This window comes from Diadema antillarum, unplaced genomic scaffold (assembly GCF_040938485.1).
Source record: "Diadema antillarum isolate AM-2024a unplaced genomic scaffold, OU_Dant_1.0 scf00000075, whole genome shotgun sequence".
Classification (NCBI taxonomy): Eukaryota; Metazoa; Echinodermata; class Echinoidea; order Diadematoida; family Diadematidae; genus Diadema; species Diadema antillarum.
Window position 1 is genome coordinate 3,107,861 of NW_027270964.1, and position 14,884 is coordinate 3,122,744.

At 36.2% G+C, this 14,884-nt stretch overlaps 1 protein-coding gene across 2 annotated transcripts in view; it reads left to right on the plus strand.

The window, feature by feature from the left end:
- LOC139717414 (CMP-N-acetylneuraminate-poly-alpha-2,8-sialyltransferase-like) overlaps positions 1–12,847 on the plus strand; it is a 34,606-nt gene extending 21,759 nt beyond the window's left edge. The window contains exons 7-10 of one of the 2 annotated variants that reach the window (XM_071628910.1): positions 6,128–6,243; positions 8,445–8,534; positions 9,187–9,410; positions 11,044–12,847. In XM_071628910.1, coding sequence (XP_071485011.1) covers positions 6,128–6,243; positions 8,445–8,534; positions 9,187–9,410; positions 11,044–11,294 — 681 coding nt within the window. In that variant the 3' untranslated portion in view covers positions 11,295–12,847. The remainder of the gene's footprint in view (positions 1–6,127; positions 6,244–8,444; positions 8,535–9,186; positions 9,411–11,043) is intronic. The other variant, XM_071628911.1, reaches the window with a different exon arrangement.
- Positions 12,848–14,884: the final 2,037 nt, after the last annotated feature.

A 14,884-nucleotide genomic window follows, 5' to 3' on the forward strand; every position in this document is an offset into this window, starting at 1 on the left:
GCCAAGTCGACATCTAAAAAGTTACATGTCGTCATGGTGAGATAAGGTATCTTGCCAAGTCAACATCGAAAAAAGTTACATGTCGTCATGGTGACATAATGTACCTTGCCAAGTCGACATCAAAAAAGTTACATGTCATCATGGTGCATAAGGTATCTTGCCAAGTCGACATCTGAAAAAGTTACGTCGTCATGCCTACATAACATACACTTTAAAGCTTCCGTACGTACGGAAGCTTTAAAGTGCCATTCGACTTGGAGACTTGGCGAGATAATTTATCTTGTCAAGTGAGCATAATAGCTCTATCATGTCGACTTATCAACTTTATAAGTTGATATGGAGACAAAAATTATGTCAAGTCGACATCTAAAAAGTTACATGTCGTCATGGTGAGATAAGGTATCTTGCCAAGTCAACATCGAAAAAAGTTATATGTCGTCATAGTGACATAATGTATCTTGCCAAGTCGACGTCTAAAAAGTTACATGTCATCATGGTGCATAAGGTATCTTGCCAAGTCGACATCTGAACAAGTTACATGTCGTCATGATGACATAAGGTATCTTGCCAAGTTGACTTACACAAAATTACATGTCGTCATGGTGCATGGGTCATCAAGTCTCCATTGCATTCTCTGTGAATTTCCCATTTTCTAAATTTTCTTGAAAGCTACATTTTTTTCTACCCTATACTCTAAGGAGTTGTTTGACAAAGAGTGACAACTGTTCTAAATATACTCAGAGTTTAAGATGTGAAAATACATACTCTGGAAAATGAGAAATTTTGTGTAAAACGTGAATGGAGAACTACTCCTAAATTACTGTGATTTCATCAGCATTGCCATTTTGCATAACTGACAATGAAGTACTAGATAATGTTAATGATTATAGTTTCCTTATTCACTCATGATTGGATCAATTATTTTTTTTTTAATTCATCGTCTTCCATACAGTGTGTTCCTAAAAAGGAAAGGCAAGTTCAAAAGTCAACTGAACAATACATAGTTTTTGTTTTTCTTGTAATTTGTATAATGGAATAAAAAGTAGCTCTCAAGCTTTGATTTAACACCTTGCTTGCGTCAACGTTGACATGAGTTAGAGAGTTAGGGTTCTTTGAAACTTGGAAAAAGTAGATGTTGTATCATTTTCCTTCAAAGAAACCTTACTCGATCTGTAACAAAACCATGGCAATGTTGACGCAAGCAAGGTGTCAAATTTAACTTAATGGCCCGAATTCACGAAGGTAGTACAAATGAAACCATGGTTTAAACCATGGACAAAAACCATGGAGCGCCAAGTGTCGCACGGAATATTTCGTTACGAAATTGGTCATTTCGTCGACAAAATGACCGTTCGTTAATGAAATGTTCATTTAGTTACAAAACGTTGTCATTTCTTTACAAAATGATCATTTCATCGACGAAATGACTGATTTCGTAACAAAATATTCCATGCGACACTTGGCGCTCCATGGTTTTTGTCCATGGTTTAAACCATGGTTTCATATGTACCACCTTCGTAAATTCGGGCCAATGAGCTACTTTTTAATCCAGCACACAAATTTAAAAGACAAATCAAAACTATGCATCTGTGATATAATTTACCTTTGAGGTTTGGTTTCCCTTTTAGGAACACACTGTAGAAACACTGGACTGACTTGGGTGGAATTCCCCTTTTATCGAGGACTGCCACATAGGCATGAACTGGGAGATCATTATGCATAAATGCACCCCTTTCAGACACAAACTAAGGGTCTAAGGTAGCTAATGATACAAACTACGAACAGACTGTATTTTCTGCTTGCAAAATGGGCAATCTTTTCCTTCATTCTCTTCAAGGAATGTGCTGCATGGAAGGCAGGGTGTGTGCCCATATTTGAAGAGTATGGGAATCATGCTGTCCTCGGCCTCCTTTTCGGAATCCATGATTTAGCTGTTACTAAGACTAAGTTGGTAAAGAGACTAACTTGTTAGACTGACAAGCCGGCTGACAAGCTAATAGACTTTGTTAGTATTGTAATAGGTCACTATCTTCATGAGATCTCGACCACGTGCGCGCATGGTGTTGACAAAATAAAGACAATCATTTAAGTCGACTTGGCGAGATAAGTTATGTCGCCATGACGACATGTAATTTTCTATAAGTCAACTTGGCAAGATACCTTATGTCACCATGACGACATGTAACTTTTTAGATGTCGACTTGGCAAGATACCTTACGTCACCATGACGACATGTAACTTTTTAGATATCAGCTTGCATAGATAACTTATGTCACCATGATGACATGTAACTTTTCAGATGTCGACTTGGCAAGATACGTTATGAAGACATGACGACATGTAACTTTTTCAGATGTCGACTTGGCAAGATACCTTATGCACCATGATGACATGTAACTTTTTAGATGTCGACTTGGCAAGATACATTATGTCACCATGACGACATGTAACTTTTTTCGATGTTGACTTGGCAAGATACCTTATCTCACCATGACGACATGTAACTTTTTAGATGTCGACTTGGCAAGATACATTATGTCACCATGATGACATGTAACTTTTTAGATGTCGACTTGGCAAGATATGTTATGTTGCCATGACGCCATTTAAATTTGAATTTAGAAATCGACTTGACATGATAATTTTTGTCTCTATGTCAACTTATAAAGTTGATAAGTCGACATGATAGAATTATGTTGACTTGACAAGATGATTTATCTCGCCAAGTCTCCAAGTCGAATGGCACTTTAAAGCTTCCGTAGAGATCTTTAATACACGTCCCGTTGCTAGAAACTTTGCGTTTAAACGCAACTCCAAAAATCAAACGCAAGTCCTTCAAATCTCACGCAACTTTGCGTCTAAACGCAAGTCTGTTGCTGAAAGGACTTACGTTTAAACGCAAGTTCTTTCAAATCAAACGCAACTTTGCGTTTGGCTCAGATCAAATGCAAAGTTGTGTTGGATTCATAATGGTCAGTAAAACTGGCTACATTATTGCAAAAGATGCATTGTCACCACTAGTATGCTGATATAGTTTGTTCAACAAACCGTTAAACCTAATTATGCAAAGTCAAATAAGTTCACCAATTGCCAAAATGCAGCCAGTTGATATTAAAGCTAGCCCTAACCCTACACTATAGACAGTTCGGAAGCGAACGCACCCAACCCCTTGATCGTCGTTTAACGAAGATAGCATACACATACGTATTCATGCCTATGTACGTACGTTGTACCTATACCATATAACTACTAGCTATAGCAAGGTAATAATGCCGCATGAAGGCGATATTGCGATGACAACCCTGCAATTTGAAAGCATACACTTTCTATCATAATTAGGTTAAATTAGCCTTTTTTCCCCACTGTAGCACAGTATTTTACGATTGAACTCGTGTATTAAAGATCTCGTACTTCACACATGTCAGGAATTATTCAAAATGTAAACTACACGCTGCGATAAACGCGATCGCACAACTCCTTGCTAACGAACTCCCCACAGCTTTAGATGATCCCATAGTCCCACTTATTGATTTCAACGTCACATCTCATAATGCGCTTTTCTGGGATTGAAGTAGGTATGAACGTTAGTTCATTCCTTGTACAAACAAATTTTGTTGATATTGAGGTAGGCCTATCCTAGAAATTCCAATCCTAAAGTAGCATTTTGTAAAACTTCATTATTTAAGGTATTTGACACACATTTGCGTATTTTAGCACACTTACCCCCATCCTTTTTGCGATGCATACATGATGCACTTGCTGTTTGCAGGGATTTATTTCGGCTAATTTCAGACTATCATCCACGTCCACAATGATTTACATCTGAATAATTAACGGGAATCAAACGCAAATTGCAATCAAACGCAAGTCTCTTCTAGCAACGGAACGCAGGAATCAAACGCAATTTGCAGACGATACTTGCGTTGGATGTGAAGTTGCGTCTAGACGCAATTCGAGTTTCTAGCAACGGGGCCCTGGTGTGATATCAAGAAAAATAGTGGACAGTAAGCTTTTACGTATAATCGTATATGCTTGCAATAACCTGAAAGAGAAAACATTTTGTACTTTCTTATTTTTTTTTTTTTAGATCAGTGTGTAGCGTTTTTGATTTTCAATTACCTGCAGTTCAGTGTATAAGTACTTCACAAACTGCCTAAAAAGTGTATGAGTTTTTCTAACACTTCTGAAATTCTCAACTTGCACGTTACTGGTTACAGAGTAGCATTTTGCACATTCACACATTATACGTTAAGTTTAGGAACTCAATCGAAGCCAACGTTTCTATTGTTTAATAGCTTATTGTTGAATAAATAGTGAAGAGGAAATGGCGGGTAGCGCGATGCTCCAAGTGTGAGTATAAAGATAATTCACGGCATGTGGAAACTGCAGAATCAAATCTCGTGTTTAACCAAAAAACTCCTACGAGAACTGATCGTTCGAAGTTCAACTGTTGGGTAATCACCAAGTACTACATGAGATCCCGATTACGTGGGCACAATACATACTTCGAAACTGATAGGACCAGTGTAAACATGGTCATATCTATGAATGCTTCGGATGACGAATACAGGCAGATGAAATTTATCTCTATTCCAAAGATCTGTTGAAAGCTTTTGACACTCCCAATTACTCTACTTTGATTCGTAAATGGAATTTATTATAATTATGGAATACGTGGGAATTCCATTGGAATGGACTAAGAGTTAATTTGATTATCATTATTATTATTATTATTATTCACATGTATTTGTTTATTTATTTATTAATTAATATATATATTTTTTTTTTTGGGGGGGGGGGGGTATTGATAAGAGAAGCTCTGCAGTTCTTAGAATTGCCACAGGTGTCCCCCCCCCCCAGAGGCTCTACACTATTTCATCTTATAAAATTAATGACGTGCAAATTGTTAGTACAGAACGCTCATTTCGGATATTCTTGCAGATGATATAAATGCATTCATATCTGGTAGTAACAAAATTGAAATATTATATTGTTACAACATTCAGATAACAAAACTTGAGCAAAGGTTTTTGACTGAATAAGTCACTGTTTAATTCTAAGAATACAAAGTTATATCTAAACATTAAAAAAATGTATGAATATAGGTTTGATATTGTTACAGAACGAAACAATACTGCAAGTCTTTTTTAGTATATATATATATATTTTTTTTTTTTGGTGTTGCGTTAGAGGAACATCTTAACGCGGCTCCAGATGTAGATGTTTTGCAGAAACAGATGTCACTTATAGGATAAGACATTTATCAATACCGCTAAGATTTTTATTTCATATCTAGAGTGCCCCGATTTTTCGCCTCAGTGATCTGGGGAAATGTGGAAAATCTCTTTTGAATCGTGTATACGCACTCAAAAGAAAATAATGGTCATAACATGCAATAGCACTCCAAAACACCTTTCAACCTCTTGAAAAAAAAAAACTTCAGCTAGTTACCATATCTGACGTAATATGTATGTCAATTACGACTTGCTAATGTACACTCACAATTCATTACCCCCTATTTGATGTGTTTAAATATGCGATAGATGTATTCTACACTCATATAACACTTAAGACGGAATGAAATGAAGTTATTTCCATCCCTTGCTCCTGTTGGGTGAAATTTAGAAGATATTTGATGAAAAATAACAATTAAGCACTGAAATTAAACAAAGTGTTATTTTTGCATGCAGTAAAATCAATTTTCCCGTCATGGTTTCCCCGTTTTTCTTTCTCTTCAAATTGTAATTCAATATATATATGTATAAAATCACAAAATAGTGCAAGCCCAACCGCAGAAAGGCCACTGTTCTCCACTTTTCTCCATATTCTCTTTCAGAAATATTTTTTTTCTCTCTTTGTCTATAATGCGTAGTATTTCTTATATTTTTATGTGTTGTCATTTTTTTTTTGCTTTTGCTGTACTTTGTATTTTATGAAGAATCATAAAAGAATACAAAATGTCTGAGACTCTATGAAGCTTTCCTAGAGATTGGTCAGACATTGAGAGAAAAAAAAATATTGAAAAAAAAAAAACACACACACAATGGAATCAAAACGAAGATTTGAGATAAAGCTGAGTACACAATCGCTGGTCCATCTTGCGTACGTTGTGTCTTCCATGTCTTAGAAAAATCCACTTCCAGAAAGCGGAAATTACCATTCGTGCGCGGTGGTAGGAAACAGTGGTTCACTCTTGGGAAGTGGATGTGGACAAGAAATTGATTCCCACGACTTTGTAATCAGGTAAGTGCTTTCAAAGCAAACAGAATACAAGAGAGGAAGAAAATATTTTATTAACTCAGCTTCCGTATAAGGCTAGTTTGACATGGTATCTTATCACATTTGTAAACGTCCTATCCTGTGATATAGCTCTCTGTCAGTAAAGTGACACCGATCCAACTGCATCTTGTTAGACTGATAGTCATGTAAAGATAAACATGCCATAATGAAATGTATTCTCGTCACGTAGCCGACTTCTATAGGAAAGCGGCACCGGACACATTGGCGAAACACCATTTCGAGGTACACATACTGATACCGGTACGTGGAACTTAATAATCAGTTGATTCATTCATTCATTTCATTTTCCGTATAAATGACAACGGCTGGATAGCCCACATTCCATGGTGTCCAAAACATTGAAACTACAAATATAACAATATGAAATGTATAAATTAAGAAAACACAATCGCACAATTCTAGTAACAATCCCTCTCCCTGAATTTTGAATGATTTGGAGTTACAGACTCCGCTTTGTGATATAGAAGACCTTTGGAATAACCATCTAAGTACCGGACAAGTATAATGGTGTAATTTCTGCACTTACTGATACACATGTATACAAATGTATTAGTAAATTGGTGCTACTTCCATTACTGCGACTACTTGTTTTCTATCACTATACTACAATGACAATACTGTTTATGATGCAAGTTTTAATAATTATGGTAGCCTCCACAGTGCAAGCACTGCAGTTCTAGAGGACCTTGCTATTTAATTATACCCCAGCACTGCCACGCAGGTACCTACTCTTACACCTTGTTCGAGAGGAATCACTACATTGTGCGAAATCATATCTCGTCCACGTCGACCTTTCAAAGCCGGGCGTCTTCTCCACCGTCATCTATTATAATTATTGGACTTGAACTTGAACCTTATTCTGTTTCATTAGAAAACAACTTTTGCACAAGAACAAACTGAAGACTGTGAACGAGTACGTAAACATGCAATACATTATTATGACAACAGTGAGCGGTGGCTCGCATTACTGGCAGATCACTTTTAAGGCTCTCCATATTCATACTTTTGATTATACTTTAGGTACTGTCTCCAAAAATATCAGAATCACTCTGGACAAGTTATGGACTTCATTGTAACTTATGTGAGACTTCAGAGGTGCCAAACTGGACTTGCCTCACACATAATGAACACAATGTATTGACTATGTCTCATATTGCGAAATAACCAGTTACTCGATCTCTCATAAGGAAGATTTGTCTATACGATGGTCTTTACTTTTCGCCATCCCTACTTGTAAAAGGTAAGCGGTACATAATTTTAAAGACACGGGGTTTGCGCAAAAAAGAAATTGCGCAAAGATCACCTGACGTTTGGTGAAAGAAAGATAAAAATTTCTTGACTGAACCTACCCGGACAATAATTTGACATAGCGATTTCTAAAGAAATCAACTTGAAGATATTACACAGCAAAGGGGGAAAAATAGGCTTGAAGTCGTGTTCTGGATGCGGTTTTTTTTCTTTCTTTTCTTCTTGCTCTGTTGTGTTCTTCTTCTTTTTTTTGATCCTACAAACGGGGTTCGAGAGCTGGGCCCTGCTGCACAAAGATTTCACATCGTAGGCCGTACATATCTGACTTACACTTTTGCACACATTTCTGAACAGGATTGACATTTGTGCACACATTTCAGAACAGGATATACTTTTGTTTTATAACTGGGTGAAATTTCGTTTCATTTAATGAATAAACAAGTAAAATTTCATCGAAACACAGAATTGAGTTTCGTTTTATCATTGGGGGATTTTTTTTTTACAATTAATGAATAAACAAGTAAAACATAATCGAAAATATGTTTATGAGTATATATGAGTTCGAACTATATGTGTATAGCGCATGTTTGAGTTATGAGTATATCCGAGTTCGAAATGGATCTTCAGATTGCTCAGAAAGATTGAGGCATGAAACGCCGAGATCAAAGGCACAAAATAATGCACTTGCGGAATTCTTTTCTGTATCCGTAGAAAGTGGCAGCAAGTTTAATGAATATAGCAAGTTAGAAGTCCAACTCTCGAATCTCCTTTGTAGGATCCCACAAAACACCCACACACACACAAAAAGCAACAACAAAAATTTAACATTTACAAAAAGGTGTGTGTGTATGTCTGTTAATGTGTGTCATATTTTCTACTTCTTTGTGTCACACCAGGTGCAATCTAGCCTCGATTCCCCCTTTCAAACATGATGCAGGTACTCAAACTAACTTGACAACAATGAATCCGAGTATTCTACGTACAAGGTGAGGTAATCCTCAACAGTAGTAATCTGAGCATATTATTACTTCACTTGAGCCGATCATAAAACATGACGTCCGGCGTCCGTAAACTTTGTTACATTTCCAGCGTCTTCTTGGAAACAGGTAGCATACCATGGGTGTTGATAGGGTCTTGATTTTTTTTTTTTCAAACGCGGGCCATACTCCCTCAAAAGCACAGTGGCCTGTACCATACACTGAGAACACGAATAACTTATTCATAACAATTTTCCTATACTGTATTCAACCAAAATTCTGACAAAAAAATAATCAAAATCATAAATAAATAAACAAATAAATAAATAAGTAAATACATAAATGAATGAATAAATAAATTACAGTGTTTACCTAATTGTTTCTGGGCAGTTGATGTAACAATCTCTGATGATCACTCTTCAAAATAAGCGCAACTTCTGACAGAAAACGACCACAAAATTATATATAAAAACATTCATCTGTTCTTCTCCTCAATGCTGAAAGTCAATATTGCATGGTCGATCACACATGCTTTGAATTACAAACGATGAGCGTTAAGAACATTACATTTGAACAGTCGAATTCATCATATTCATCGCCATCGTCTATTTGTCTTTTCGTACAACTTGTTTACCTTGCAAAATGATGACTTTGTTAACAGATATGGTAAGCTGAAGACCAGATATGCCAAGCAGAAGCTGAGGAAAGACCTGTCTATGTTTGATGGCACTATATGGGTACCCGGATCCCTCCAAAACGCGCTGGTAGTACATAACACTATGGGTGGCATCAAGAACCCTCAAATTATCACCCCTTATCCAGAACATTTCCGCTACGTGAGCCAATTTTGGAAGGATCGGTCATTCAAAAGATGGCTATCCTCAGGTATGTGCATTCCGATCGAGTCATTATTGAGACGTACAAAGAAAACAAAATATAGCTATCATAAAAAATAATTACAGGGAAGGGCAATACTTTCTGCTGAAAGGAAATCAAGTAAAAAGGCAATCGTGTGTTTCAATGAGATTAGATTACTCAATTTTGAATATGCAAAACGGGGCAACAAAACATAGCAAAGTGTGAATTAAGACTGTAGAAAGGAAGCTTGGAATCAAGGAGCACATTTAATTCAAATGATGAGATTTGCCATGAAGTAGCCATGGATATAAGCACAGAGAAAAGGCAATTTTCCAAGACATCAACTTTGCGCTTGAGTTATGTGAGGTCCTTGTTTATTTGGTGGATCTCATTATACAAAATCAAGAGACAGAAGCCGATCGTATGAGGAGCAAGGCAATTACTTCATTTCCAGTGGTGTAGCCCCTATAAGAATCTTCGTTTATCCAAAAAAAAAAAAAATAATAGATTTACATGGTTCTCATAAATCAATAATTCTGTCAGTGATTCAATATCTTCTGTCCTTAACCACAAACTGCTTGTATTTTCCATATCGTTTGGTGTTGTATGGATAAGGCAGATCATTCATTTCGAATTTAGAATGTATTATAAATTGAAAATAAGCAACGGGCCTGAAATTAAGTCTTGTGGTACATTCGACATCTAATATTTTGTAGTCTGCGAAACAAGATAATGCCCATCCTTTTATATATACCATACAACATGTATTAATATGTCATGGTCCATTGTGTCAAGATGCTTTTGGGAAATCCATGAATAACCCCATTGCATGCTCTCTTTTCGAAAAGAACTCTAATGAAATTGTCATAAAAAGTTAAATTTCGTATATAGTCAGTGTTTTTTTTTCCTGCAACTGAACTGATTAGAAGTCAGTATAGTTATTGTTTATTAGAAAATAGTGCGATGTTTAAAAAGAAGTATTTTGGGTTCAATTCCGATATTGGTCTCTAATGACTAAGTGGAACGGGAGAGAATTGTTACATTTACTCTTTGAAATATATAAAAAAAAACTATGAGTTTATGGAGTAGAAATATATTAGATATTTTAATGTAAAATAAATTGATATAATTATGTCCCATATATTTAATTGACACAAGTTGTTTATATCATTAGTGCATAGTCATTTGTTGAGTTGAGAAATAACGAATTTTCATAAAGTGTTTATAGAAATTCATTAAAAAGTGCGGTATTACAGTGGTATAGCGGCAAAGTTTGGGCCTACATTTATAAATATATTATTGGAAGCATTAACGATTTGTTTGGATCATTAATTGTTTCAGTTGAGCAGAATGTGTCGGTGCTGTCTGTTCTGTTCTTTCCTGGGAGATCATTTAAGGTTTTCCATATCGAACATTATAGCCCCATTTTTTTTTTTTGGTGAAATCTCTATTATTTACGGATGGTGTAAAACAATTCTACGCTTCCAAACAACATTGTAATTGAATACAGCAAAGAAATAAGAAACTATTCATTTGAATATTACAGTGAGGAAGGATTTTATGCTGGTACAAAGTATAGTACAAAAGCTATCGGAGATTCTGTACTGTTTTCTTCTACAATTTATCCTCCATCTCCTCATTCAACTCGCTCCATTTTCAGGATTTTATTTGGCGACGCTGGCTGTTCAGTTATGTGATGACATATCCCTCTACGGGTTCTGGCCGTTTTCTTATCGTTTTGAAGATAATCAGAAGGTGCGGCTGAAGTACCATTACTTTGATAAAACGACTGATAGAGGTGCCCGGGCACACCATGCCATGGACAGGGAATTCAGTATTCTTTTGCAACTGCATCACGCTGGAGTTCTACGGTTACATGTAGGCCGCTGTGAGAGCAGAGACAGACAGTGAAGAACACTTGAACTTATATGAAATTGAGAGCGTACTCTTGTCATTTGTGTGTGCGTACGTGTGTCTGTGTTTGTGTGTGTGTGATTTAGTTTCTCCTTTTTTTTCCATAACTCGATTGGCGTCTTCAGTCTGAAGTTATCATAACTGTTTTATCGATGTACACAATAATACTGTCTATATATGGGATATTCACAGACGCGCTTCCTATAACGTTGGTTGGAAAAGCCCAAGGGCCATAGTTATTCCTGACAGGTTTCTTTTTTTTCCGCTCGGCAATTCAGGGAAGCAAATCAGGGGAAGGGTAATACATGTACTCTTGAATGAGGCTTGTATTTTTGTGATTACTGTATTGTCCTCCGAAAATTAAACCGAATAAATGATGATGATGATGATAAAGATACAATAATGATGATAATAACAATGATAGTAATATTGTGTTGTAGTTAGGGGGTATTATTACAATTATTATGATTATTATAATTATGATTATGATTATTATCATTATTATCGTTAAAGAATGATAATCATATTATGGTAGAAATAACGCGCACCTGCAAATAGTGGTTTGGTCTTTTAGAATTTGTTTCTGTGTGTGTGTTTGTATTTTTGTTTGGACTTACTTCACCTGGCCACTAATCGGATATAAGGACCCCTGACATCCAATTCTTATGTCAACGATGTTTTCTGATAGTTTTATATGTAAATAGTGCTTCGCATCGCAAAAGCAGGAATTGGTTGATTGAAATATCCATTCATTGGCTTAATTCATTTGATTTTTCATTTTCTGCGCGTATTCAGCGCTCCATCCCTCAAGAAACTTTCTTTCTTCGCATTATGTCCTCAGCTGAAACAATCAACTGAAATAAGCATCACAAGAAATAAGGGTACGCAGCCTGCAACGACCACGGTGCACCAACTGACAATAAAGCAAGACAGTTTTAATACGATATCATTACACAACTTTTCTAAATTAGTTCTCACAGCAGTGGACCAGAACAACGGAAAGCCTCTGAGGTTTGACTTCGACACCTGTCTTGTATCATAAATTTGTGCATTTGTCAAGGTACATGGTGAATATTATACGGCATTAGGTGCATTCATATTTATGGTTAAAAATGTCGCCGTGTTGCGTAATATGAAGGCACATAATCACGGAATAGGCCTACACCACGAAATTATGTTCCGAAATACCACAGTATTAACAGTGGTACTGAGAATTGCATGTCTAATGTAAGCGTGCAAACGAAATTTGAGTGTGAACATGTCACGAGATACCAGAGACTGATGAGATCGCAAGCGCTGTATTTTTCACATGTCCTGACACAACTTCCTGTCTTGTCTCCTCATGTTTGTAAAAGGTGTGTGCCCAGTGCTTATCAAAACACAGTGGTGTTTCACCAATGAGAATGGTGTCAACAATTTGCCGTTGTAATCTACGGTATTTCAAGACACATGCCCTATAATTATGATGTTTCAATATTTGAACTGGTTTCACCGCGTTGATGATATTATCAAAGAAAGACTCAACGAGAGGCAGGTTCAGCTCTGGTGACTACGAGAATAGTATTTCCTTTCTTTGAAAACAAATAGAACGAAATAGGTATGTGCGTGTCTTTTGTTCACAGCAGTTTATGTGTACAAACAGAGGAAAGGATACCATAGTACATTAATAAATGGTTATCTCGCAAATGTACACACAACTTCTTCGATATGACTCCGAAATTACCTCATCAGCATGACCAGTGCCTTCTCAGTCTTCCTGGTATCTACAAACACTACGTACTACACTACTCACAACAAGAAACCAAATGATGTTCGACTTATAAGTTTACATCATACATGTATTTGTTTAATGAATAGCATCATCTTCAACGTTTTCACTTGTCCATAGTGGAGAAGTTGTATACATTGTAAGTGACGTTAAAGTCTTAAATCTTAAGAATATGCTTGCTGACCACAATGAGGCCGAATTGAGAGACCATGCATATACTGGAAAGTAAGATGCAAGCGGTTAAATCTGCAATTTGATTATAGAAACCAGCAATAACAAATCTGACATAAATTGAGATGAAATAGTGCGTCATGAATAGTGTACTGGCTTGTCACAAACATTGGAAAAACAACTTGTACCCTGTATGTCCATCAAATTAAAAGCCTGACCAAGTTTTAATTACCTAGTCCTAATCTTTCTTCTATATCATTACTCACTTCACTCAATAAGGTTAAGAATTAGTGGTTTTTGTGTGTGTGTGTGCACATTAGTCTTGTCCACAAATATAGTAGGCCTATATGCTCCAATGTCCTTTCATAATTGGGTAATAAAGCAAATCCATATCAAACCTGACTTGTCTCGTATACTCTTTCTTCGACTGGCAATTACCTATATAATTTACATGCAGCTATACAATCAGCATAAATGTTTGCACATTGAATAATGTGTAGTAGTGGGGTGGCTTAGTGAAATTATCGTGACACGGCGGACAAAAGCATGATTTTTTCACCAAAGGTACTTCATGATGTACCTTCTCAAAAAATAGGGTGCTCCAAGAAAATTGATGCTGGGAAGGAGGTCAGAGGTCAAAGGTCAATGACCTTTATTTGTGAAATTGGTTTTTTGACTATTTCTCAGGTCAGGAATATCCAATCTGGATAAAACTTGGCAGGAAGAATATTGAGAACAAGTAAAATATTTTGATTGAATTTGGAGTGAATTTTCCAAAGGTAAAAGGTCAAAGGTCAATGAACTTTTTCTAAAAATCATGTTTTTGTTTATTTCTCGAGGGAGGAAGATTCAATTTTCACAAAATTTGATATGAACGTTGTATAGAAGGTACCAAGAGTATAAACCAGGGGTCAAATATAATTGTTGATTTGTGCGTTGCCATGGCAACCCAAAACTAAGGTTTTTATTGAAGTTAGTTACAGGAGGCTATTTTCCAGTTTGGAAGAGATTCCATTTGAATAGGTACAACTGATCGACGGGATGTATAGAGGTTTGAAATACTTTTCATTAGTGTTAAGTGGTATGTTGCCATGGCAACTATATATATAGATTTTGGTTAAACTTAAAGGAGACTTCAGAACTTATGAATTTGAAGAGATTTCCATCAGGGTTGGTATAATTTATCAACAAAAAAGTCGCCAGACAAAGATTTGTCACCTTTATAGCATGTGGGTTGAGTGAATGCAGCAACAATAGTAGAACACATCAGTGAGAGTTTGAGGAAAATTGGACAATCCGTTCTAAAGTAATGCATTTTTGAAGTTTCTGCTCATGCAGTCGAGGCTGGATGAGAAGACTACTATACCTTGTAATGTCACATGTGTACAACGATATAAAGAATGAATAAAGAAAATTCAACATAAATTATTTTCGCTTACAAAAGGATACTCGACTTCTCTTTCAGAAGGCAGGGGGAATAATATTACCCTTGACATACGTCAGTAGCAAGTCAAAGAAACTATGTGAACTTTATTCAAAAAGTATGGTTTTGTGAAATTCTCATTTTATTTTCCTTAGAATGTGCGCATGTGACATCATACACTGTGGTAGTCTTTTCATCCAGCCGCGACTGTGCAGATACCTGAAA